The 27,525-nt window shown below is 50.3% G+C and overlaps 1 protein-coding gene across 1 annotated transcript in view; it reads left to right on the forward strand.

The window, feature by feature from the left end:
* The first annotated feature begins 302 nt into the window (after positions 1–302).
* The window catches only part of MYB (MYB proto-oncogene, transcription factor), a 54,297-nt gene continuing 27,074 nt past the window's right edge, over positions 303–27,525 (forward strand). Inside the window, exons 1-8 of the mRNA XM_056852490.1 lie at positions 303–381; positions 1,859–1,999; positions 2,362–2,560; positions 4,502–4,624; positions 7,934–8,060; positions 19,751–19,822; positions 20,509–20,601; positions 26,067–26,287. Coding sequence (XP_056708468.1) covers positions 303–381; positions 1,859–1,999; positions 2,362–2,560; positions 4,502–4,624; positions 7,934–8,060; positions 19,751–19,822; positions 20,509–20,601; positions 26,067–26,287 — 1,055 coding nt within the window. The remainder of the gene's footprint in view (positions 382–1,858; positions 2,000–2,361; positions 2,561–4,501; positions 4,625–7,933; positions 8,061–19,750; positions 19,823–20,508; positions 20,602–26,066; positions 26,288–27,525) is intronic.

The raw sequence follows: 27,525 nt of genomic DNA on the forward strand, positions 1-27,525 counted from the left end.
ACCCCTGGTTTGGATACTTGATCGTGTTCTCCATGCCAGTCACCCCTTTATTTTTACTGTTATTTATTTATTTATTTTTAGTATTTTTGATGACGCAGGGGGAACAAGCTGCCACTTTCATGAGGCTGTGCAAGAATGCGCCTGTGCCGCCGCCTCTGTATCTGGACAGATTGGCTGTCAGACAGACTCAGATGAACAACAAATGGTAACACCACGATTTTTCCATGACAATTTTGATGTGATGGTAATTCTTCCTTTAAACAATTGACAGTGGTGGGCAGCACTGGCAGGAAGAGAGGGTTATGCTTGACTATGCGCACCAGTCTCAGCAAGCAGACAAGTGTGAGCTGTATGTGAGCAACACAAGCTGCCCGTTGAATGGTCAGCTCTGCCATCTTGGACACATAATTGTGATGTGAGCTGAACCAGCAAGTGCTTGAACACATCTAATCATGCACCACCAGCCCCGGCTCAAAATGGTTACGCGTGCATTAAGGACTACATGTTACGTACTAGATTTACGTTATAGCTTTCGGAGACCACACTCAATGCCATCTTGAAAAGTCACGTTCACTGTGAGAAGTATAGGAATTACAGAACATTAAACAGGCAAGTGCAACAGTAGTGTTGGTATGCGTGTGACCATATGTACAGCATGTGTACATGCGTGAGATTGAGGGACATGAGCTACAAATGAGTTAGTTATTTTCTCCAGACCAACAGGACTCAAAGCAGGCAAATAACAGGGGTCAACAGAATTCAAAGCTGCATAGACATAGTGACCTAGGGTACACATTTGCGGCCTTTTATGCACGGCCGTTTCCCTCGCGGTCACCCCTCCGACGACTTCGGGTCTTTGTTTTGATTATGTGTGCCGTTCCTGGCCGTCAGAGGTCACCTCGCTCTCCCCCCCTGCCGTTTCCCTGTGTTTTGAGAGACCTGCTTTATTTCAAATTTGGAAAACGTGGGCAAAATGCAGGGAAACGGCGGGGGGGGGGGGACGACAGCGAGGCGACCTCTGATCGGGAACGGCACACGTAATCAAAACAAAGACCCGAAGTCGTCGGAGGGGTGACCGCGAGGGAAACGGCCGTGCATAAAAGGCCTTACTTGTGCCAATTGTGTGAGTGAGAGAACCCGAGATTTGGAGGAGGCAGACAGAGGCAGCAGCTTCCTTGGTTGGTTGACGTGATAATCCTTGAATGCGGGGAGAGACAACGGATAGGGACTGAAGCCCTACAGATGCCTTTGCCAACGGGAGCCAATGAAGAAATAGCAGACGTTACCAATATTTGTAAAGCATTCTGGCCAATTCTAGACCGTACCGAATTGCTCTGCAGACAATGAAACACACATTACGGGCGGCCTTGTCATTTACTTGGGGCAGCAAGAAACAGGACCCCGACTCTCGCAGGGGCCCCGCCAGGCCGGACGCCAAGGTGCGAACCCGCGCATCAGAGTGCCGAACCCGGGAGGCGTTGTGGCCGGGCCTGGCCGGGCCTCCTCCCCAACCTCCTGAGAGTCAGGGGGAGCCTCAGGCTCCCGGCACAACTCGTCCGCCGCTCCTCAGGCGGGTCCAGTGGGTGAAACCCCCCCACCCCCCACCCCCCCCCCCGCGCAGCCAAGGCCGGCAGAGGCTCTGGGGCTGCAGCCAGGCCCACCCTGGAGCCTCCCTCCGCCACCAGGCTGCCCTCCCCACGGCAGGCAGGGCCGAGGTTCAAGGGGGGACCCGTGTCTCTCTTAGGCAGGGCAAGGGCAAGGGCGCCGCACCGGAGTGCCCCCGGCTCGGAAAGAGCCCGACTCGCCCCCCTCCCCCTCGGAAATCCTACACCTGCCCCCCCCCGCCCCCCAGCCACAGGTGGACCGGGGCAAGGGTTCGGGCGGAGCCGGACTTCCCTGGCCGGCAGGCGAGCCTCCGCGCCACCCCACGCCCGCCCGCCCCGCTGCCCCGCTGGCCGGACCCGCTCCCGGCCGCTGCGCGCGGGTTGTGCCGCCAAAGGTGGGCCCCCCCCCCTGCCCGCCGCCTCCCGCTCCCCGCCTGATCCGCGCGCGCCCACGGAGGGAGGGAGGGAGGGAGGGAGAGAGGGACGAGCGCCCCCCCCTCCCCACACAAGCACAGCAGCATCAGCAGCAGCAGAGGAGCGAGCCCTCCCTCCCTCCCTCTCCCCCCCCCCCGGTGCCCGCGGCGGACCCGCGGCCGGAAGGAGCGCGTGCGCACTGCAGGGGCGCCAGATTTGGCGGGAGGGGAGGGCGGGCGGGAGGGGGAGTGTCCCGAGCGCCCTTTGTTGGAGGGGGCACCCCTCTGTTGACAAGGAGGCTCTGCACACACACCCCCCCCGCTCCTTTCATCCCCACCTGCAGCCGCCCCCGCCCCGCCCCGCCCCGCCCCGCCCGCCCCGGATAACTTTGCGGCGGAGCAGCGGCGCCCCTCGGGAGAGGCCGGACGGCGCGCCCGCCCGCCCGCCCGCAGCAGCGCCCCGCTCCCACCACCCCCGGACCCCCGCGCCAAGCAGCCGGGGAAGGGGACCCATGCCGGCATGGCCAGGAGACCCAGGCACAGGTACAGGACACAACCACCCCCCCCCCCGCGACCCACCCCCTCTGGGCAACATGCCTTTGCGCCGCTTGTGCGCTGCGCCTCCGCGCCTTTGGGTCCGGTTGGCGGCTGCAGGGAAGTGTGCGGGGGGGGGAGAGGGAGGGGGGGTCCGGCAGGGGGTGCCCAGTTCAGGAAGGAGCGGGGGGGGGGGGGCGCCCGCCCGCCCGTCCGCCCCTGGAGCACACCTGTCACAACGGGCACAGCAGCCTCCCGGCCACGCTCTCCCGCCCCCCCCCGCCGGAGCCCTCGGCGGGCCTTTGGGAGAGCCGGGGGTGGGGGGGTGCGGGGGGGGCGACGATCACTAGGGGGGGACTTTTTGCAGCGCGCCGTCCCGGGATCTCCGGGCAGGAAGTGTGCGTGAGTGAGTGAGTGGGGGGCGGGAGGGGTGGGGGGGCCGCAGTGGGCGACCGGCCCGGCCCGGCCCGGGGGCGCAGCGGGCACGAAGAGGCTCCCCAGGGCGCGCGGGGAGGTCGGGGCCGCTCGGCCGGCTGGACGGCGGGCGGGTGGGGGGGTGGGACCCCGGCGCGCGCCCCCCCCCCGCCCGTGCCACAGGTGCCCGCGAGTCCAGAGCGGTTGACAGGTGGCGCGTGAGGGGTCAGAGGGGGGCGGGGGGTCCAGCCCCCTTCCTCCTCCACCCCCCCCCACTCCTGCCCCTTGCCCAGAGCTTGCTTTCTTTCTTTCGGACCCCCCCCGCCGCAAACACCCGCGCGCGCGCGCCCTGTTTGAAGACATTGCAACGCGGGGGGGGCTCTCCCCTCCCCCTCCTCCCCCCCGCACGTGGCGAGGAGAGCCCCCCCTTTCGCCCCGCTTTGCAGCGCGGGTGTGCGGGGGGGGCCCGAATGGGGGGGCGGTTCGGACCAAACTTTGCCCCCGCAGAAGCCCCCGGCGGGGCGCGTGAGGGGAGGGGGGGAGGGGAGGCGCGGCCGTTGAGCGACGTTGGCCGGAGGAGGGGCAGGAGGGGGCCCCCCCCCGGCTGAGGCGCTTCCTCCCCCCCCTCGGGCGGCGTGCGTGGAGCGGGCGAGAGCGGGCGCCTCGTGGTCCGGCCGGGGCACGTGCGAGGGGGGGCAGAGGGCAGGGCAGACCCCCCCCCGCCCCTTGCCCCGCCAAGGGTTTCGCTTTCGACCCGCTGGCTGAGGGGGAGGGGGGGTAGGGAGGAGACCCTCCGCCGGGTCCCCCCCCCCGGTCTACTGCCTGCCGCCCCCGGGGCGACGCGCCAACCCCCCTCCCCTCCCCCACACCCACACGTGTTCGCGCCCAGGTCGGCGTGGGGGGAGGGAGGGACGGAGGGGGGGGGCCGTCAGGTCGCCGCCTCAGAAGCGGCCTTTTCAACAGAAGCGCCCCCCGCACCCCCCCCCCCCGCACCCGACGGCGCCGGGTCTGGAACACATCCGGGTGTTTGTTGACGGGGGGGGGCTGGCGGGTAAGGCCCCCCCCCCACTGAGGAGGCCTCTCCTGGCGACACCAACCCGGCACAGGTGCAGCCCCGAGAGGGGGGGCGGGCGGGCGGGGGGGGGGAGCAGCCGGCGACACCTCCCAGCGAGCCGAAGGGCCGGGCGAGGGGGGGCTCCTGCCCTCGGGGGGGCTGAGGCGGGGCTCCCCTCCCCTCCCCTCCCCTGGCCAGGGAGCTGGGGGGCGGGGGGGTGGCAGTCATAAAGGGGGCAGCAACGGATCGGCCCCCCCCGCCTCCCCCGCCCCCTCTTTTCCTCCTCTTCTTTCCTCTGGCCGCACCGCTGGCCTCCCCCTGGCACAACAAGGGGGCCATTAGGCGGAGCCCCCCCTCCCCCCCTCCCCCCTCCCCCGCGCAATTAGACCAACCCTGGGGGTGGGGGTGGGGGGTCCCAGCGTTGACCCCTCCCGCTTCCTGGCGTCCTCTCAGAGCCGGGGTTTGTGCCTGCCGTGGCCCAGGTGTGCTCGCTCGCACAGGCGCACTCCGGCCCCCGCCGCACCAGGGGGCTCGCCTCCTCCGAGCCAAGCCGCCCGCCCGCCCCACCAGTGGGATGCTTCGCCTCAGAGGCCCACAGGGGACTTGTGAGCTTCCAGCGACTCCGGCCGCCCCTGCCTGAGCGTCTCTGGCGCTCAGAGGGACCTCCGCCCCAGTCACGCAGACGGGACCCACTTCCACGTACCTATGGGAAGGGAGCCAACAAAGTAAAACCGAGGAAGCCACTGACGTTAAAATGCCCCGGACAAGCAGCCGGCCCCTGGGGAAGTCCCATGGACTCAAAAGGCAAGCAGAACCCACCAGTAGGTCCTGGGGCGACAGGGCTGTAATCCCAAAGCCTCCGCGGGATGGCTGAGATAATGTGTCCTTACAACTGCTCTCCAGGCGTCCAAGATCAGTTCACCTGGAGAAAATGGCCACTTTGGAAGGTGGACTGGATGGGCGCCGTATACCCCCATTGCGTCCCTCCCTTCCCCAAACCCCACCCTCCTCAGGCTTCGCCCCCCCCCCCAGAATCTCCAGGTGTTTCCCAACCCAGAGCTGGCAACCCTGAAAATGACTGAAGACCAGCACTTAAGCCAGACGCTGGTGAGGAGCGATAGCCTGTTGCTGAACCGTAGCACTTTGGGCGGCAGGTGAATCGGATGTTTGATTGAATACCCCCTCCTATACGTTCCCTGAAGATATTGAACACCAACAGGGGAGAAAGATTCTAGTCCCGTTATCTCCCTGATGTGCTGTTTCTGTGCTGTAAGGATGTTTTCTTTTTTTTAACACAAGACAGCATTCATGCATTTGATTTACCACCTGTAGTCCAGAGTGGTACAGTCCAGCAACAGACGCATGATGTGAATAGGCTGAACATTGTGAGGAGTGTACTCAACAACAATAACAACCTCCTTTATTGGCATAAAATCGAAACATGGGGTGTCTGCATAGTAATTGTGGCAGTTGAGCATTTCTGACAAGGATAAAGCATAATAAATGGATGGCGGAATTAATAAAAGCCCTCTACTTAACTTGCTGCCAAACGCTCATAGCAAGTCTCAGAAATTGTGCTACTTTCCCCGGTATAGCAGGAAAGTGATTATTCAGCAAGAAAAGAGCATTAAGACAATCAGGAAAGTTTGACGTTTTTTGTCAAAATAGGACCTAAAATTTTGCTGCGAATTTCTGCATAAACTTTGCAGCGGAATAAGACAAGGTACGGTCGATGCGCGCACTCACAATCACCATGGTGAGAGTCAGCGTGGTGTGCAGTGGTTAGAATATCAGATCAGGATCTGGGAGACCCAGGTTCACATCCCCAGTCTGCGCTTGCTGGGTGAGCTTGAGTCAGCCACACTCTGTCAGCCTAAGCTACCCTCCCACAGAATTGTTGTGAGAATAACATGCAGGATAGGAGAATGTTGTAAGCCATTGAGGTTAGCATTGGGGAGAAAAGTGGGGTGTCCATGAAGTGAATACATAAATGTGTTTGGTGACTAATACCATGACGGAGCTTGAATTCAAATTTAAGGGGACTCAAGTTGAAACCTCGCTTCTGTGCCCACCCTGGCTATTATGTTTAATTATTTCATTAACCACATAATCCTTACAGCAGGCTTATTTCACACACATCAGGATAGTTCAGCAATAGTAGATACCGAGAGTGGAACTGGGGACTTTGTTTTGACATTCTGCTAGGCCCCAGGATGGCCTCTCCATTTCTGCATCTGATTTCTGTAGATTTCAAAACCTTGTGCTGTTCTGAGATAGTGTGGTTTCTGTTGCATACAGCCCATGCCAAAAGTTTTCAAGCTAAAAATTCATTGAAAGTTTACACTACAGCAGCCTACTGCCTCATAGTAGAGCAATTACGCATCAGTCTATAAAGCTCATACTTCTGAGTAATCCTATTGACCTCAGTGATGCTCCTTCTATGTAACTGGTTTGAGGTTCTCAACCTCAAATATAAGATCTTTAATTGATCCAGTGTTAGGCTGGATTGCCTTAATACGCTTGTTTATCAAAATACATTTAAAAACTGTATTTGAACTTTATCCAAAGCGTATCACTGTAATTAGCCCCAAACTATCCATATTTTCTTCTGTACTGTAGATACAATCTGTGAGTTGAGGTTTCAGAAGTCACGCTTATATTTTAAAGTTGGAAATACAACATTGCACAACTATATTGAAGCAAGGCGACTCCTGTTGCAAAATACTTTGCTTTAATTTTACTAGATAGGTTAAGTGTTGTTTATGAAAACTGGATCGCTTCCACTCAACACTGTGTAAGGAGAAGTTATTGACTAAACGCCCTTGAAATACTTCAAATGGGCCAGAAATTAGAAAAGTGTTTATAGTGAAGTGGTGTGCTATGAAGGCTTCAGATTGTAGATGTGTTCTCAGTCATAGCTGTGGCTGGGCCGTGAGCTATGGGTTTGTTGATACTATTCTTTATTGACAAAACAAACTGATCACTTGATGGCCTGGTGGTGTTTTGAGAGCCCCTTGCCCTGGAACGCGTCCTTCTCGGGTTGTGATTCTTTGCACTCGTGCAGTGCAGTGTGTCATCGGCACTTGTTTGGGAATCAGACCTATTACATTCACTGGGGAGGGGGGGATGCTACACAATCTACTTCTGTTTACTCAGGAATAAGCCCCAGTGATTCCACGGAGGCTCACTTCCTAACACACATGTTTGGGATTGCAGCCTTACAGAACAATCCTATGCAAACTTATTCCAGTCTAAGCCTATTGAAATTAATGGGTTTAGACTGGAGTAACTCTCTTTAGGATTGCATTGTTAGTCCCAAGTGTGTGTGCTTACAAGGGAAGCATTACGTTCAATGGGAACCTCATTGGGATTTCTGATTAGTTATGCAATAGGATTCAGCTTACTCATTTAATATTACAGTTGCTACTGAATATTCCCCCCTGCTTTAAATATTCAGCCTCCTTAGTATTGAGGGAGCTGAATATCAACAGTGTGAAAGCATGAAACTTTCTTCAAATCATATGACGCAGGTTAGAGATTCTGAGTATGTACTTGGGCAAAGGACACAGGGCTCTGTTCTCTTTATTGTCCTAAACATTGTATTTTAATTTGAAACCATCATTGGTTGAAAGGCTGCCAAATGTGTAATTTGCCACTGATCCTGCAGTCTGAGCAGGTCTAAACATGCACCATAATAAGGAGGTTGCCAACCTTTTGCTTGTAGCTGTGGATACCAAAAACAGCCGAACCCGTTCAGAATACTAGAACAGAATGTAGAACAAAATCTTGCATTGCAAGTTTCTGATTGTTTACCCCCATAACCTTTATAAAGATTCTTGTGTTTTCCTACGTTTCTGAAAACTTTCTGGTTTTAAAACGCTTCCGTGTCCCATCCCGTTTTGCCTTGTGTTTTATTTCTCCAGCATCTACAGTAGTGATGAGGAGGATGAAGATATCGAGGTTTACGATCATGACTATGATGGTCTGTTGGCCAAGGGTGGAAAACGTCATTTGGGGAAAACCAGATGGACTCGGGAAGAGGTAAATAGCAATTTGTGCCACAAAAAGAGAGAAATGTAGACAAAAAACAAACAAACTGGTCTTTGTGTCATCATAAGAGAAGAAGTTTCTTTTCTGCTAACAAATATCCTATGGCTAAAGATTTTAAGGAATATCCTTTAAAAAGAAATGGTGTAATATTTAGCGGGCTTCATTGCCTGCTGTTCGGCATCTCAGGTGTGGCCGCAAGGTATTGTACATTTAATGTGGCCCCTCCAGGCATGGAAGCAGGAATATGAGCAGATGGTGGGACAAGTGGCAGAGAATGACACACAGTCCAGTAGCAGCGGAGAATGGCTGCAATAGGAGAAAGAAGCAGGGGATTCATGGATGGAGGAATCACACTTGGGGACCAAAGGATCTGGAATGAGAAGCGTGCCGTCTCCACCCTGTGGTCTTTGTGGCTGCAGACCTTTCCCATTCCTTATATAAGGCAATGTAATGAGATTCACTCTGCTGAGTCCTGTGGGGAAAGGGGAAGCATGCTTGTACTGGGGCTGGAACTGCAAATTTCAAGTAAGTTTGAGACAACTGGCCTACTCTGTTGGACAGGTGTTCAAATTGGCTTTATGCGTGTGTGTGTGTTAAGTGCCGTCAAGTCGCTTCCGACTCATGGCGACCCTATGAATGAAAGTCCTCCAAAATGTCCTATCTTTGACAGCCTTGCTCAGGTCTTGCAAATTGAGGGCTGTGGCTTCCTTTATTGAGTCCATCCATCTCTTGTTGGGTCTTCCTCTTTTCCTGCTGTCCTGGCTTTATGTACCTGATCCAAAGTTACTGAAAACACTGTTGAGAGTTGTTTATTATTCAGATTTGCATGTTACCCTAAGGCTAAGTTACAGTATTACACAGAGACAGGCCATGAGGTGATAAAGCATGAAAAAGTTTGAAGTCAACCTTCAGCTGCATTTGATTAATATCAAAATCAATGTTACCGTATTTTCCGGCGTATAAGGCGACTGGGCGTATAAGACGACCCCCCATTTTTAGAATTAAAATACAGAGTTTGGGAATGTCCCAAGGAAGGTGTCACCCTGCCCCCTGCCCCCCAGCAAATCATGGGGAAAAGGGCCCCTTCCCTCTGGCCCTTGCCCTGCCTGGAGAAAGAGAAGTCCTGATCCAGCACGTGCAGCCCCCCGGCAGGAGAGGGGGTGGGGGGCTTCTCTTGGTGTCACCTCCGCCCAGGCCGGATTTCGGCTCTTTGCAAGCGGCGGGAGCGCCCGAAGAGGCGGCCGCGCGCCGCTCCTGGTCTTCGGAGGGGTGGTGGGGCCGGGGGGCACTCGTCGCGCGAGGGGCAGCTGGGGAGAGAGGGGGGTGCAGAGCCCAGGCGGAGGAGCCGGCGCGAGAGGGCGCGGAGAGCCGAAGCGCGGGGATGGCGCGCCTCGGGAGGCAGCGTCGGGGGCCCCGAGGGGAGGGGAAGCAAAGCCCTCCCCCCAAATAAAACACGGGCGGGGAGGGACGGGAAGGGAGGAGGGAAAAGCACGCAAGCCCCACGCGCTTACGCGGGAGTCAGCGGGCGCGCCTGAACTCCGCGGGGCTGGGACAGCGCTCCGGAGCGGAGCCCAGAACTTGGGGGCGGGGGGGCAGACCCCAACTCTTCCTGCGGGAGCTGCGCGCGCCCTGCCGAGCACGCTTGCCAAAGTCTGGCTGGAGTTGAGCGGAGGGGGCGGGGGGGGCAAGGGCTGCCCGCGCGTCCCCCTGCCGCAAATCCACGAAAGCAGTTTTATTGGTTAGAATCGACAGGTTTCAGAAGCCATATTCAAAAGGACACTAGTAAGGGTCAAAGGCAAGGCACATAGCATATATGGGAGAGCAAAAGGAGATAACCGGTTACCCAGGCAAACACCCCCCCCCCCAACAGGCAGGAAGGAGCACTCGGCGATTCCCACAGTATGGGAATCTATGAAGACTAAACAAGGGGCTTAGACTGGCCTTGGACAGAATAGCACAACAGCACCTGGAAGCAGCACAACAACACTACCACATACCATCCTCATGGCCTGCTCCTGACATTCTGCCCCCCTAAAGACCCCTCTTCACCCTCCCAGCGTGGGTTTGTGAGGGTAGGCGGCATGGAATTCTTGTACCAAGCGGGGGGTGGAGACATCACAGGCGCGCACCCATTCATCCTGGGAGGGACTAAAATGTTTCCAGCGGACCAGGTATTTTAGCTACTTCAAAATGTTCCTCCTCCCCCCCCCCATTTCAGGCACTTCGGGTTGTGGCTCAGGATGCCATTTTTGGGAAGGAATGTACGGTTTTAAAAGACTGACATGGAACACAGGATGAATTCTCCGTAGAGACTTGGGCAAGGAGAGTTCTACAGTCACTGGATTAATAATCCGGGAAATGGGGAACAGACCCACGTACTTGGCACTGAGTTTATCGCACGGGCTGGTGGATCGTAGGTTCTTGGTGGATAGACGAGATCCCCCACCTTGCATTCCTTACCAGGGGAGCGATGTTTGTCAGCCTGAGCCTTGTACTTTCGTTTGGCTCGCTCCAGATTTTTAATCAGCCATGGCCAGGTTGTTTGAATGGAACGCACCCATCCGGCCACGTCAGCTCCCCCCTCCTTCTCAGAAACATCAACATGACCAGCGGGGCCAAACTCTTTACCATGGACAACCTGGAAAGGGCTGAACCCTGTGGATTGGTGAACCGCATTATTATAAGCATATTCAGCCAAAGGCAACAGGTCTACCCAAACATCTTGATGGTAATTAACATAACAGCGTAAATAGCATTCCAACACCGCATTCACCAGTTCAGTTTGACCATCCGTTTGGGGATGGAAGGCACTAGACAGTCCTTGTTCCACTCCGACCAATTTGAGAAAAGCTTTCCAAAATTTGGCCACGAAATTTGAACACCTGTCCGTCACTATCTTGCGCGGAAAGGAATGGAGACGGAAGACATGTGACACAAAGAGGCGGGCCAATTTCGGGACGAAAGGGATAACTGCGCAGGGTACAAGATGCACCTGCTTCGGAAACAGATCAGTAATCACCCAAAGAACTGTCTTTCCCCCACTAGGGGGTAGGTCCGTCATGAAGTCCATTGCAATCACTTCCCATGGTTTGGAGGGAGTCTCTAATGGTTGCTAAAGTCCGGGCGGTTTGCCCTGAGATCGTTTGGCCGCTGCACATATGGGGCAGCTGTGGATGAAGGTGTCCACAGCTGACCGCATGCCCGCCCACCAAAACTGTCTCCGTAGCAAATGCAATGTCTTGAGAAATCCGAAATGTCCTGCAGTCTTGGCGCCATGAACCAAACCCAAAACCTCCCCCCGCAACACTTCAGGAACATACAATTTATAATCTTTGTACCAAAATTCCCTGTGTTTAATTAGAGTAGCTGGAAGGGCCTGCGAGGAAAGTTCCGCTTGATAACTGCGAAGAAGAGTCTCCTTAAAGGAATAAGTCAGTCCTTCCACCCCCTCCGGTGTTGTGCCGGCGGGCAGCTGGACCGGGGACGGAGACGACACAGGTGCAGGGAGTGACTGAATGGTGCCCTCAGGTCCCAACACCTCGGGAACCGTGGCTGTCAGTCGCACAGGGGGAGGAGGAAGCGAGGCGGGTGGTGCTGCCGGCTCATCCGGCCGTGGTGCTTCCCCTCCCACCGAAAGTGGCGACGGTGGGGATCGGGTCTGAGAACGGGTTTGTACGGCTAAGGTGGGCAATAGGCCTCGTTGGGCAGGGGTGAAGAGCGACTCTGTGGGTCGATCAACCTTGGTGGGATATTGGGGAAGTCTGGATAAAGCGTCAGCCAGAAGGTTTTGCTTCCCTGGTGCATATTTTAGGACGAATCGAAATTGGGCAAAGAAGTCCGCCCAGCGCACGTGCTTCACTGACAGCTTGCGAGTCCCCGTTAGGGCCTCTAGGTTTTTGTGATCGGACCACACTTCAAAAGGCACCGTGGAACCCTCTAAAAACTGCCTCCACACTGTCAGGGCATGCTTTACCACGGCGGCTTCCTTTTCCCAAACGACCCAATTGAGTTCGCATTGAGTGAACTTTTTAGAAAAATGAGCGCACGAATGCAAGTGCCCATCCTCCCCCTGCTGCAGGAGCGCACCCCCCATCGCTGCGTCGGAAGCGTCTACGTGCACTACGAATGGTTGATTTCAGTCCGGGTGCTGCAAAACAGGTTCGGATGTAAAAAGCTGCTTAAGACTATCAAAGGCGGCTTGACACTGGGGGGTCCACTCCACCCGGGCGTTGGGTAAGGTGGCTGTATTCCCCTTTCCCTTAGTTTTAAGGAGGTTTATGATGGGTAGCGCGATCTGAGCGAAATGTGGGAGGAATGCCATGTAAAAATTTGCAAACCCGAGAAATCTTTGGACCTGTTTACGGGTAGAGGGTGGTTCCCAGCCGAGCACCGCTTGCACTTTTTCAGGATCCATAGTCAGTCCCTGGTGCAAGATCATATATCCTAGGAAAGTCAATTGCTTTTTATGGAACTCGCATTTAGACACTTTAGCATACAGCTGATTGTCTCTGAGATGTTGCAACACTTCTGAAACCAAGGCAACATGCTCATCCATGGTTTTAGAGTAAATGAGAATATCAGCTAAATAGACCACCACTCCTTTGAACAGTAGATCATGGAGGATTTCATTAATGAGTTGCATGAAGACCCCCGAGGGCCCTTTTAATCCAAAAGGCATCACCATAAATTCGAACATCCCAAAGCAACTGGAAAAGGCCGTCAAATATTCATCCTCCTCCCAGATTCTGACTCTGTAATAAGCCTCGACTAAGTCCAATTTGGTGAAAATGTGTCCCTCCTTCAATTGTCCCAAGAGATCAGAAATGAGGGGGATGGGATAAGCATTCGTTTGAGTAACAGCATTGAGTTTTCGAAAGTCAATACACAAACCTCCTATTTTCTTACGCACGAAGAAAGCTGGTGCCGAGTAGGGCGCGGTGGAAGGTCGGATGAAACCGCGAGTCAAGTTCTTGTCTAAGAATTCGCGGAGCACCGTCCGTTCCGTAGGACTCATTGGGTAGATCTTACTCTTTGGCGGTTTTCCATTCCCCACCACTTCAATAGCACAGTCCGTCCGGCGGTGGGGGGGGGGGTAACACATCACACTCCTGCACATTAAACACGTCTGCAAAGTCCTTTTGGGCGGCACTTGGGTTGGACGGGAGGTGTCCGAGGCCAGGGCAGGAGTTGGTTTGATTACGGTTTTAACGGCCACTTCATATTGGTGTAACTCACACAGCGGGCTATTGAACGTTAGAGTCTCAGCTTCCCAGTCTATGGTGGGACTGTGTCCTTTGAGCCAATTTGCTCCTAACACCACAGCATATCGAACATTGGGCACAATAGTAAAGTTGATTTGTTCTCAATGGCCAATTCCCATCGCCTCTCTGTCAGTGCAACGGACGACTGCCCCCCCTGAAATCACTGCCATCCATTTGAGCAAATTGAACAAGTGCCAGCAAAGGGACTGATTTCACTTGGAGCGCCTTAAAGGTGGTTTTGTTAATTAACGAGCGGGCACATCCAGAGTCTATTAAGGCCTTAACTTGTAATTGAGGACCTTTTCTATAATGTTGTGATATCACATCTACATACACAGTCTCTTCTACTTCACTCACCATGACAGGAGCCTCGGGTTTCGCAGGAACACCTGCGGAGGTCTGCGGTATCGCTCCTTCTACCGCAGACCCAGTCCGTTTTTTGGGCTGTTCGAGGGGAGACTCCAAGTTAAGGGCTGGGGAGTTCCAGTGGTCACCCTCCTCTGAAGAAGTGGAGCTACCCTCCCCAGGAGTAGTAACTGTAATCCTGGACCCCAACGGGTCCGCTGGTGAAAGGTCCGTTGTCACTTCTGTGTGCAGAGCTGGGGGCGCTTTTCGTCTTGGAGCGATGCTCAGCTCGGCTGCGGTGCCTCTCCCCCGAGCGCGTCCTCTCCCGCAAGGAGTCCCCTCTGGCTGGGGAGTGGGACTCGGCTGTCCTGGACGTGATGGACAAGTGGCAGCGAAGTGACCCATGGCACCGCAAACAAGGCAGGCTCCCCTTTGAAACTGCAACGCTCGGTCCTGCGGAGGTAGAGCCAGCCTCCGCTGGGCCTGAGGGGCGGCAGGTTTGGGAGGGTTTCTCTGGCGTCCCCCCTCCCTGGCCTGCTGTCGGGCAAGGGAAATAAACTGGCGGCGGCTTTCCACTTCCTCCGCCAGCAAAATCCACTCTTCCAAGGTGGCTGGGTCTCGCTTCATGTATGCCCAGTTTAGAATCTCAGGATGCGATGCTGCTCTGAAGTAATGCACCCGGATAGCTTCAGTCCAATCCACTAATTTATTAGCGAGTCTTTGGAACTCATCCGCAAACTCTCGGACTGAGGAGGATCCTTGACGGAGTTGTAGGAGGGTCGCTTTGGCCTTCTCCCTTTGAAATGGATCCTCAAAACGTCTTCTCAATGCTCGCATGAATTCATTAAGCGACCGTATGGAGCGCGCCCGGGTATCAAACTGGAGGACCATCCATTCTGCAGCCTTTCCAGTCAAAAGTGAGGAAACGAATCTTACTCTGCTGTCTTTCGTGGGAAAGGAATGCCCTTGTTCTCTCATGTAGCTGTCCACTTGGTGTAGGAAACAGGGCAAAGTCTCCGCGGAGCCATCAAATGTCACTCGCAAACGGGGTTGCTTCCACTGCACGACCGGGACCACAGGCTGGACCGGTCCCGCTGGTGGTGGTGCCGGTGGTTGACCAGGGGCCGGCTGCCCGGGAGCTGGTTGTGCCAGGGCCGGCTGCCCCGGAGGCGGTTGCGCCAGTGCCGGCTGCTCCGGAGGCGGCTGCTCCGGAGGTTGCCCTGGAGCCAGCTGCACCGGAGCCGGCTGCATCGGAGGCTGCTGGCCCGGGGGTTGTTGGCCTGGGATTGGTGCCTGCGCAGGCGCCCCTTGAGCTTGCTGTAGGCGACCGTACTCACACATCAACACGTCCATTTGGTCCTACGGGCCATACGATCCAACAGCTCTCGGTTTTGAAACCTCAAGGCATGGATCTCCTCCTCAGCCCCCCCAGTCCATCGGGCTTGGCTGACTCGGTAGTTCGTATTCCAGTCGCCCTCCTCCGCATACAAGTCCTCCTCCTCCGAATACTCTTGCACGTCAGGAGCAAAGGTGAGCCGCTGCCTGCGCGCCACTTCCCGGGGCAGGCCAGATTCCGGGAAGCCCAAAGAAAACGAGGAGAAAGACCAGTCCAGTCCCCCGCTAAGTTTTGACCACGCTCCAGTTGCTGCCGTCGCCTGCGCCCAAGCGGTGGCCACATCCACCAACAGTTGCTCCTCCGCCTGCCTCCGGTCAGCGAGCACTCGGTCTGCCTCGATTTTGGCAGCGGCGGCAGCCGTCACAATTGGTTCGGTCGCTTGCTCCAAGAGCATTTGGATTTCCTTGTGGTGGCCCAACAGCGGTTGGACCTGTTGAGCCAGATCCGCAGAGGCAGGACCGAATTCAGGAGTTAGTATCTTCTCGCCGTCGGCCACCGTCGCCGTGGTCGGAGTGAAATCCACAAGAACCAGGACTGTCCTGGTGGCAGCGTTCTGTGCTTCCCGGCGGCATAGGGCGGGATCCGGAACAGTTTGAGGAACGTCTCCCCCTTGAGCCCCCGCCATTGGGAAACAGAACTCAGGCCCCTGAATTGGGGCCGCCGACTCTTGTTGTGTCCCGCGGAGCGCAAGCTCAGCCAACAACCGAGTTAGGAGAGCAAAGGCCTCTTGCGCCAACCGGGCCTCCTGCAGCAAAGTATCTAGCCCCAAAAGGTCATTGTGGGCACGTAGATCAGCATCCTGAGTCTTCCAGGGGGTCGCCGCTGCCAGGCGACGCAACTGATCAATCACCAGCCCAACCAGCCTGGTGGACTCCGCATAAGTCCACTGCGCCTCCTCCAAGTCGGCACGCAGAAAGTCGGGGTCCTCGGGGAGCTCGTCCTACACCCCAAACCGAGGAGACGAGTGTCTAGGCGAACCCTCCAGGGCTCCAGCCAAGGTCAGCAAGTAAGGATGGGACTAGTGTCCTAATGTAAGCTCTAGCCCTGCGGCAAACCCATAAACAGATTTCAGCAGACGGCAAATCCACGAAAGCAGTTTTATTGGTTAGAATTGACAGGTTTCAGAAGCCATATTCAAAAGGACACTAGTAAGGGTCAAAGGCAAGGCACATAGCATATATGGGAGAGCAAAAGGAGATAACCGGTTACCCAGGCAACCCCCCCTCCAACAGGCAGGAAGGAGCACTCGGCGATTCCCACAGTATGGGAATCTATGAAGACTAAACACGGGGCTTAGACTGGCCTTGGACAGAATAGCACAACAGCACCTGGAAGCAGCACAACAACACTACCACATACCATCCTCATGGCCTGCTCCTGACACTGTCCCGTGAACTGCCCAAGGTCATAGAATCAGCTTTGCTGACAGATGGCCATGTAGCCTCTGCTTAAAAACCTCCGGGGAAGGAGCACTTACCACCTCTCGAGGAAGTCTGTTCCACTGAGGAACCGCTCGAACTGTTAGAAAATTCTTCCTAATGTCTAGTCGGAAACTCTTTTGATTTAATGTCAACCCGTAGCTTCTGGGACAACCTTCTGGGACAACAGAAAACAACTCGGCACCATCCTCCATATGACAGCCCTTCAACTACTTGAAGATGGTTATGATATTCCCTCTCAGTCTTCTCTTCAGGCTAAACATACCCAGCTCCTTCAACCTTTCCTCATAGGACTTGGTCTCCAGACCCCTCACCATCTTTGTTGCCCTCCTCTGGACACGTTCCAGCTTGTCTACATCCTTCTTAAATTGTGTTGCCCAGAACTGAACACAATACTCTAGGTGAGGTCTAACCAGAGCAGAGTAAAGTGATACCATCACTTTGCATGATCTTCTGAACACTATACTTCTGTTGATACAGCCCAAGATCGCATTTGCCTTTTTAGTTACCGCATCACACTGCTGACTCATGTTCAGTGTTTGGTTTACTAAGATCCCAAGATCCTTTTCGCACACACTACTGCTAAGACAAGTCTCCCCCATCCTATAATTATGCAGTTGATTTCTCCTACATAAATGCAGAACTTTACATTTATTTTGTTGAAGTGCATTTTGTTAGTTTTAGCCCAATTGTCCAGCCTTTCCAGACCATCCTGTATCCTGGTTCTGTCTACTAGTCACTCCTCTCCAAGTGAATGAGGAACCATTAACAAGCACTCTTTGGGTACGATCTGTCAACCAGTTGCAGATCCACCTAACAGTAACAGGATCTAAATCACATTATCCCAATTTGTCAACAAGAATATTATGTGGACCCTTATCAAAAGCCTTACTGAAATCTAGATAAACTATGTTTACAGCAGTCCCCTGATCCAGCAAGGTAGTAACTTTCTCAAAAAAGGAAATAAGATTAGTCTGACATGACTTGTTCTTGAGAAACCCGTGCTGGCTCTTAGTAATCAGATGCATCCTTTCTAAATGCTCAAGGACTGACTGATGATTAGTTCAAAAACATTTCCCGGTATAGAAATCAAGCGGATGGGTCGGTAGTTACCTGGATCTTCCCTTTCCCCCTTGTAGATGAAGGTTATTAGGTTAAGTTATCACAAGGCAGCAGTTCTCAAACAACTTTCTCAAAAGTTTGGGGGAAATCAGTGCTGTGGTGGAAATCGCTGCACTCACCAGTGGGGGCCACTGAGAATGCATCATGGTATTTTATACATTTGGGATAATGTTGGGAAACCTGGTACTATTTATGTTGGCCCAACACATATAGCATCTCCACACTTCTGTTAATGTATGTGAGAGGCTATAAGATGTTATATTTTCCAGCTAGAGCAATCACTTTTTAACAGCATTTATTGTGAGGACAGTAACATTAAAACAAGGCCCCGGTCTTGCGGAGTTCAGTGGAAGGTCGGACTGACTAGGATAGGGGTCTGCAACCTTTTTGACCCTGTGGGCACCTTTGGAATTCTGATGCGGGGTGGTGGGTGCAACCACAGAATGGCTGTCACAAGGCAGGAGAATGGCTGCTCCCAGAGGTGAAGCTACACACACAGAGGAAGCCCAGGTGCAGGAGAGAAGGGGGTAATTTTAAAAATACATTGGGAAAAAGGAGCGAGTACAGGGTACAGTTCATCCCATAACAACCTTGTGAGGTGGATTATGTTGAAAGACTGCAACACTGTTCCCAGGTTTGTACCCTCGGGTCTTATCATGCAGGTGTGCATTGGGACTTCCTTGTTGAAACTTACATTCTCAGGCATGTGGGGGCTGATTAGGATTGGTATCACAGCATGTGGGGAGAAGGGGTTTAAGCCCAGGGAGCAACTGTTTACCCATTGGGTAAATAATTTTTCGCAATCTATAGCAACCCCCCCCCCCTTCCATGCCTGAGAATCCAAGTTTTAACCTGGAACTTCAGCGCATGTCTGCTTGATCAGACCTGGGAGCAGTGTATCATGTAGTGAGGCCCTAAGTGACGGCCCCAAAGTCATCCAGTTCCTCCATTCCCCACCCTAGCCTGACATATTAACTGCTACACCCTAGTGGCTGTTGTTACTTTCAGCATAATTGCAACTGCATGAAACCACGTACAGCATAGAATACCGGTGTTTTCATGGTTGCCGAAGAGGTGCATTAATGAATTTCCTCTGTATGTCTGTTCATTCCTGTGCAATGTGATGATATTTGCTGTGACGTAACAGCACCAGTGTGGAGTAGTAGATGGAGTGCAGGACGGGATGGGGAACCTACTAGTTTGACTCTCTACTTTGTTGTGTAACTCACTGAGGTCCTTGGGCAAGGGTCTACAGGTGGAATTGCGTATTTAAAAAAAAACCCGTCTCCTTTTAAAAAATGTATCACAATTTATCCATGTTCTAACACTATCAAGTTTTGCATTTCCATTCCACTTCCAGCTAATGATATGAGATGAGGAAGAAGTCTAGAGTAATGAGATTAGAACACAGTTAAGTTTTACTACACATCACAGAGTGAGGTAACAGGTGTGAGTATATGCCTCTTTGGGGTCGCAGGTCTATGCTATTGTAATGTATAGTTCTGCCTCATCTTGCACTGGGTAATTGTGAGAATGGATACTCCCTGTAGGAAGCTGTGTACTCCCTTGAGGAAAGGTAGGAAACAAAGGGCATAGTAATTCCTTCCAGCAGACTTGATTCATTGCACCAATAGTGCACAGAGTCACAGGTTACGTATACCCGTTTAGTGATTGTTATCTGAAATCTTAAACACTTGTCTGCTAGTGTGGCAGTTCATAGCTTTGTTCTGAATTTGGCTTAATTGACAGTAAGGAGATAGTAAACCCTGAGTAAACATGCACAGGATTGCCACCTAAGTGTATAAAAATATAAGCAGAACATTTTAAAAGAAAAATTATTCATATCTTTCTGGGCTTCTAATTTTTTGCACTGTTTAGCTTCCAGTTCTGATTTCAGTTTAGGCTGCTGATTCAAAATACAAAGTCATACTATTTTCAGCAAAATAATTTTAAATTGCACTTGCACATGCAACACAATCAAACTGTAGTTTTTCACTTTCCAAAGGAAGAGATGCAGTAGTATGCAGTCAAGTCTAGTATTGCTAGTTAAAAAAATTTTTTTGAATTGAAACAAGCAATTGACTTGAGTTTATATAGCCTTTTCTTGGTGGCTCATAGGATGAGAAGCTAAAGCAACTTGTGGAGCAGAATGGCACAGAAGATTGGAAAGTTATTGCCAATTTCCTTCCTGTAAGTAGACCTTATTTTCTGTTTATAACCACACATTTATCAGTGGGCGAAAGGGGGAGAGGTTATTTCATAATTACAGATGGGGACAATGCAATTATAGCAATTTAGGAGGCTTGCAGAACACTCTACCGTGAATACTCATATTTTAATTTATTTATTTCACTTCTCATTTGAAATGGAGGAAGGAAAATGTTAAAAAGCCTTTGGGGGGATTTTATATACAACAGATGGTTGATACATTGTATATATGAGTGGAACAAAAACCCTAGTTGAGAATAGAAATTGGCTTTGCTCCATAGTGGCTGCTATTTATTAAATGCACAGTTTTGTTAGTAATTTTTTAAATGTAATTGTTGAAATACTGCAAGTGGAGGTTATTATTTTATGTAACTAATCTCCTATGATGTAACCAAGATTCTGTTTAGTAATTGCTAGTAAAAAAGTTAAAACGCTATCAGCTATGAAAAAGTTGTACAGTTATTTTACTTCTATCAGTTGTCCGTTGCTTATTATTTTTGTTGGTTAATGTTGATATGAACAAAAAGGTTTTTTGTCAAGCAAGCAAATATACAGATCACTAGTGTAAAGCTACAATAACGAGACAAAAGCAAAACTTCCATTTTTCATTTATCTGTAGCAGTGATGTAATTGTTTGAGGGGAAATTTTGTTGTTGTCATTCTTTTAGAATCGGACAGATGTGCAGTGCCAGCATCGGTGGCAAAAGGTACTAAATCCAGAACTTATCAAGGGCCCATGGACGAAAGAAGAAGATCAACGGGTAAGTAACTTTAAAAAAACTGCACTGGTTAATTGTGCCTACATTCGTATATATTGAAATAATATCTGTGCTTATTTAGGGTCTCTTGATTTATTTCTGCCTCTCCCGATACACCCCTCAGAGAACATCACGTTCAATTGGGAACAGCTCACTGAGGGTCCCCGGCCCAAAGAGTGTCCAGCTGTCCTCAACCAGAGCCTTCTCGGCTCTGGCCCTGGCTTGATGGAACTCTCTCTCTCTCTCTCTAATGAGACTAGGGGCCCCCTGCAAGACTTGATGCAGTTTCACAAGGTCTGCAAGACCAAGATTTCCCACCAGGTCTACGGTTGAGGATGGCCATGGTTTCCATCTTGGCTGGCCTCCCTTCACTCTACCTTACCTTTTAGTTATTGTTTAGTTATACCTACCCTAACCCTGACTTTTTATTGGGACAGTTCTCTTCTTTTTCCCCTCCCCTATTGTAATGATCAAAGGCACCATTAGAATTTTAAAATATTGAGAATTTTAATTGTGTTATATTTAACTGTTAAAACATATTGTGAGCCGCCCCGAGCTTGGCTTGCCAGGGAGGGGCAGGATAGAAATCAAATAAATAAATAATCTTCAAAACCCTTCAGTTGCCATTGGAAACCAGTGCTATAGGTCATTGCTGAAGTGAACTGTACACAAGAAATCTGGTATTGTGTGGTAACTGAGATACTAACAGTACCATCCTAAGCAGAGTTACACCCTTCTAAGTCCATCGAAGTCAGTGGGCTTAGAAGGATACAACTCTGCTTGAGATGGTATTGGATTCAAGAAAGACCCTGACATGTTTCAACCATAGTATCTTTATGTAGCTGTAGGAAATCTATATTTCAATCTCAGCTCCTCTTATTTCTAATATAGTAACAGCAATAGGGCCCTGTCCTGGATGGCTCAGGCTAGCCCAACCTAGTCAGCTCTCAGAAGCTAAGCTGGGTTGGCCCTGGTTGGTACTTGGATGGGAGACCATCAAGGAAGTCCAGGGCTGCTGTGCAGAGGCAGGCAATAACCTCCTCTATGCGTCTTTTGCCTTGAAAGCCCTACAGGGTTGCCATAAGTCAGCTGCAACTTGACAGCACTTTGCACCAATAACAGTAGGACAACCATGTAGGAAAAAGCAGCTCTAAAGGATACCTACAGTCATCATTTTCCCCTGCAAATGTTTTGTGAGTATTCTGATCCCTAAAGGGGTAGGGTATGACAGTTGTTGAAAAACTGGACTGGATCTACTGAAGCTCATCCCACAGGCAGAAGTGTATACAGGTCTGCAGAGCACAACTTGTTTTGCCTCCTGTTGCCACTGCAGCCCATAAATGCCTCACACTGAACATGAGTCAGCAGTGTGATGCGGTAGCTAAAAAGGTAAATGCGTTCTTGGGCTGTATTAACAGAAGTATAGTGTCCAGAAGATCATGCGAAGTGATGGTATCCCTTTACTCTGCTCTGGTTAGACCTCACCTGGAGTATTGTGTTCAGTTCTGGGCAACGCAATTTAAGAAGGATGTAGACAAGCTAGAAAGTGTCCAGAGGAGGGCAACAAAGATGGTGAGACCAAGTCCTATGAGGAAAGGTTGAAGAAGCTGGGTACGTTTAGCCTCAAGAGGAGAAGACTAAGAGGGGATATGATAACCATCTTCAAGTAGTTGAAGGGCTGTCATATGGAGGATGGTGCCGAGTTGTTTTCTGTTGTCCCAGAATGTGGGACCAGAACCAACGGGTTGACATTAAATCAAAGGAATTTCTGTCTAGACATTAGGAAGAATTTTCTAACAGTCAGAGCGGTTCCTCAGTGGAACAGCTTCCTCGGGAGATGCTAAGCAATCCTTCCCTGGAGGTTTTTAAGAAGAGGTTAGCAGTGCTGATTCTATGACCTTAGGCAGATGATGAGAGGGAGGGCATCTTGGCCATCTTCTGGGCATGGAGTAGTGGTCACTGGGGGTATGGGAGGGAGGGAGTTGTGAATTTCCTGCATTGTGCAGGGGGTTGGACTAGATGACCCTGGTACCTTCTAACTATGATTCTATGAAAAAGGTACCCTGATTAAAATATTGTCGAAGGCTTTCACGGTCAGAGTTCATTGGTTCTTGTAGGTTATCCGGGCTGTGTAACCGTGGTCTTGGAATTTTCTTTCCTGACGTTTCGCCAGCAACTGTGGCAGGCATCTTCAGAGTAGTAACACTGAAGGACAGTGTCTCTCAGTGTCAAGGGTGTAGGAAGAGTAATATATAGTCAGAAAGGGGTTGGGTTTGAGCTGAGTATTGTCCTGCAAAAGTATTGTCCTGTAAGTATCAAGATAATGTGCTAATGAGGGTATGGTATGTTAATATGGAACCATTGTATCCTGAAGTGATCTGTTAATGTGTGTAATCCAAAACTAATCTGTATGGCTATTGTTGAATGTTGTCTTTGTCTGGAGGTTTTTCAGGGCAGGAAGCCAAGCCTTATTCATTCTTAAACTCTCCTCTTTTCTGTTAAAGTTGTGCTGATGTTTATGAATTTCAATGGCTTCTCTGTGCAATCTGACAAAATAGTTGGTAGAATTGTCCAGTCTTTCAGTGTCTTGGAATAAGACCCTGTGTCCTGTTTGTGTCAGTCCATGTTCAGCCACTGCTGATTTCTCAGGTTGGCCAAGTCTGCAGTATCTTTCATGTTCTTTTATCCTTGTTTGTATGCTGCGTTTTGTGGTCCCGATGTAAACTTCTCCACAGCTGCAAGGTATACGATATACTCCTGCAGAGGTGAGGGGGTCTCTTTTGTCTTTTGCTGATCGTAGCATTTGTTGTATTTTCTTGGTGGGTTTAAACACTGTTTGTAGGTTATGTTTTTTCAAAAGTTTCTCCATCCTATCAGTGACTCCTTTAATAAATGGCAAGAATACCTTTCCTATGGGAGACTGTTTTTCTTGAGTTTTCTGATTTTTGTTTGGTTCAATGGCCCTTCTGATTTCATTCTTGGAGTAGCCGTTTGCTAGCAGTGCGTGATTTAGATGGTTAGTTTCTTCCTTGAGAAACTGTGGTTCACAGATCCGTCTTGCACGGTCCATTAATGTTTTGATTATTCCTCTTTTCTGTCGGGGGTGGTGGTTGGAGTTTTTGTGTAAGTAGCGATCTGTGTGAGTTGGTTTCCGGTAGACCTTGTGACCTAACTGAAGGTTTGATTTACGGATGACAAGGGTATCAAGAAATGGGAGTTTACCCTCAATTTCCTTTTCCATGGTAAACTGAATGTTTGGATGGATATTATTAAGATGGTTTAGAAAGTCCATTAATTTTTCTTCACCATGGCTCCAAATGGTAAATGTATCATCTACGAACCTGAACCAGACTGTAGGTTTGTAAGGTGCTGATTCTAATGCTGTCTTTTCAAAATATTCCATGTAAAAGTTTGCTATTACTGGACTGAGTGGACTTCCCATAGCTACTCCATCAATCTGTTCATAAAATTCTTGATCCCATAGGAAATAACTTGTTGTCAAACAATGGTGAAATAAGGCTGTTATATCTTCTGGAAAAATCTGGTTAATCAATGAGATTGTGTCTTTAACTGGAACCTTGGTAAAGAATCAGCACCTTACAAACCTACAGTCTGGTTCAGGTTCGTAGATGATACATTTACCATTTGGAGCCATGGTGAAGAAAAATTAATGGACTTTCTAAACCATCTTAATAATATCCATCCAAACATTCAGTTTACCATGGAAAAGGAAATTGAGGGTAAACTCCCATTTCTTGATACCCTTGTCATCCGTAAATCAAACCTTCAGTTAGGTCACAAGGTCTACCGGAAACCAACTCACACAGATCGCTACTTACACAAAAACTCCAACCACCACCCCCGACAGAAAAGAGGAATAATCAAAACATTAATGGACCGTGCAAGACGGATCTGTGAACCACAGTTTCTCAAGGAAGAAACTAACCATCTAAATCACGCACTGCTAGCAAACGGCTACTCCAAGAATGAAATCAGAAGGGCCATTGAACCAAACAAAAATCAGAAAACTCAAGAAAAACAGTCTCCCATAGGAAAGGTATTCTTGCCATTTATTAAAGGAGTCACTGATAGGATGGAGAAACTTTTGAAAAAACATAACCTACAAACAGTGTTTAAACCCACCAAGAAAATACAACAAATGCTACGATCAGCAAAAGACAAAAGAGACCCCCTCACCTCTGCAGGAGTATATCGTATACCTTGCAGCTGTGGAGAAGTTTACATCGGGACCACAAAACGCAGCATACAAACAAGGATAAAAGAACATGAAAGATACTGCAGACTTGGCCAACCTGAGAAATCAGCAGTGGCTGAACATGGACTGACACAAACAGGACACAGGGTCTTATTCCAAGACACTGAAAGACTGGACAATTCTACCAACTATTTTGTCAGATTGCACAGAGAAGCCATTGAAATTCATAAACATCAGCACAACTTTAACAGAAAAGAGGAGAGTTTAAGAATGAATAAGGCTTGGCTTCCTGCCCTGAAAAACCTCCAGACAAAGACAACATTCAACAATAGCCATACAGATTAGTTTTGGATTACACACATTAACAGATCACTTCAGGATACAATGGTTCCATATTAACATACCATACCCTCATTAGCACATTATCTTGATACTTACAGGACAATACTTTTGCAGGACAATACTCAGCTCAAACCCAACCCCTTTCTGACTATATATTACTCTTCCTACACCCTTGACACTGAGAGACACTGTCCTTCAGTGTTACTACTCTGAAGATGCCTGCCACAGTTGCTGGCGAAACGTCAGGAAAGAAAATTCCAAGACCACGGTTACACAGCCCGGATAACCTACAAGAACCAAAGTACCCTGATTAATTTATGTAATTAGTATTGAGCTGTTTCTAGCAATAATAGCTGTTGGTTGAGGGGATCTTTTCTGGCCTTTCCTTTCTCCCTGCAGTCCTCTGCATATCCTGAATATCCTCTGTGAGTTCCAGGGGATCTTTGTGAACAAAATGCCCCAGATTGGAGGGGCGCCATGAGGAGGAGGAACTGATTAATTGCCTCCTCCTTCCTGTTGTTGGGCTGAGGGAAGAGGATGTTGTTTCTCCCTGTTCCCCCTCTTCATTGTAGCTCCAGGTAGTGTGGTGCATTTTCCCCACAGGGGTTCCCCTTCCTCAGAGGAGATTTTCGGAATGCACAGCAGATGGGAAGGGGAAGTCAAGGAAAGACCTGCTCTGCTACTCTTCCTGTGAGGGTCTCTGCTGTATACAGCCCTTCAAGCGTAGCTCACTTTTTCAGTCAATTCTAATCCTCAAGGTAGTAGCTAATTAAAGATACAGTTTAATAAGTTTTCTTTAGCAGGTAACATCTCTCATCTCCACTGAAGCAGCGGTGTATATGATTGCAGCCAGGCCTCATTGTATGATACTCGGTGTTACAGAGGGCCGTGTTTTTGTTCTTGTTTGAAGGTGATAGAGCTCGTGCAGAAATACGGCCCCAAACGCTGGTCCGTCATCGCCAAACACTTGAAAGGAAGGATCGGGAAACAATGCAGGGAGCGGTGGCACAACCATCTGAACCCAGAAGTTAAAAAAACCTCCTGGACAGAAGAAGAAGATAGGATAATTTACCAGGCACACAAGAGGCTGGGAAACAGATGGGCAGAAATTGCAAAGTTGCTGCCTGGACGGTAATGACATACAGTAGCAGGTTTTTTTTGAAAGAAAGAAACAGCTGGGGAAAGAGTAGTTGGTGTGCTCTTTCTTTTGTCTCCCTTAGCTGAGCAAAGGAAATGTGTATTAAAGGCAGATGTTGCTACTATTGATTAATGTATGTGAATGGTTGCATGGCCAAATCAGATAGGTTAAAAGTGTTTGCATTATTTTGTGAGCTCATTTGAAATTGCAGCCTCTTAACTTAAAGTTTCAACTTCAGGGAAATGTTTCTAACTGTATCTGGGTAATGGAACCAGCAGCTTATGGAAATTATTAGGTTTCCTCTCTAAAAACCATGTAAACAGTCTGAGATTATTAAAGCTGAGCAAATTTCAACGATATCCTTTTAGGTCAGCAGTTCTTCAACTTTTAGCAACCTGAGCCCCCCTGCCAATTTTTATTTAATTTTTTGTAGACTCCAAGAGACCTGCCACTCAGCTCATGGTACCTGCCAAAAAGGGCACACACACACCAGACCATGCATTTTGCATAGAGGCCTCCATTCTCAAAACAGTACATTGAGAACCACATCTGCTAGACTTTAAAAATCAAGTTTAAGAGAAATGTGTTTGTATTGTCAGCATATGGCTCACAAGATCAGGTCACAGAGGGTAAATGATTCTGTAGGGTCAGGCCTCAACAGTTCTTTCACAGATGCTCATAGAAATAATAAAAAACCCAGCGATATAAAATCTGAACTCCGGTATTCAGTATAAAACTCTGATCAGCTGTTATTATTTACGGATACGTAGTGGCATCTCTCTTCTTCCCCCCCCCCAAGTGATTGGGAGTGATGGTGGCAGCTCTATGAGATTCTGTTCTTTGATAGGGCAGCAAGCTAATTCTAACCCTTTCCCATATAGTGTGGAAAGTCCCTGCCTCAGAAGACTGAGGAGGGGAGGGGAGAGACTGGACAATTTCACAGTAGCCAGATGGGCATGAGAAGGACTTCCCCTCTGTCCTTACAAAAGACTCCTGGACTCCCTGTAGTACCTTTGTGAAATCCCAGCAGTCTCTGAACCAAAGTTTGAGAAACACTGTTCTTGGTGATCATGTGGTCCTCTCATTTTTAGCCTGCCCTTCCTTGTGAAGAAGCTCAAGATGGCATACATTGTTTTTTCTTCCCTGTTTTAACCTCATACTCTGTGAGGTAGATTAGGCTGAGAGCAAGAGGCAGAGAGTGACCGACTGGCCCAGGGTCCCCTAGTTAGTT

Source organism: Euleptes europaea, chromosome 7, assembly GCF_029931775.1.
Source record: "Euleptes europaea isolate rEulEur1 chromosome 7, rEulEur1.hap1, whole genome shotgun sequence".
In the NCBI taxonomy this organism is placed as follows: Eukaryota; Metazoa; Chordata; class Lepidosauria; order Squamata; family Sphaerodactylidae; genus Euleptes; species Euleptes europaea.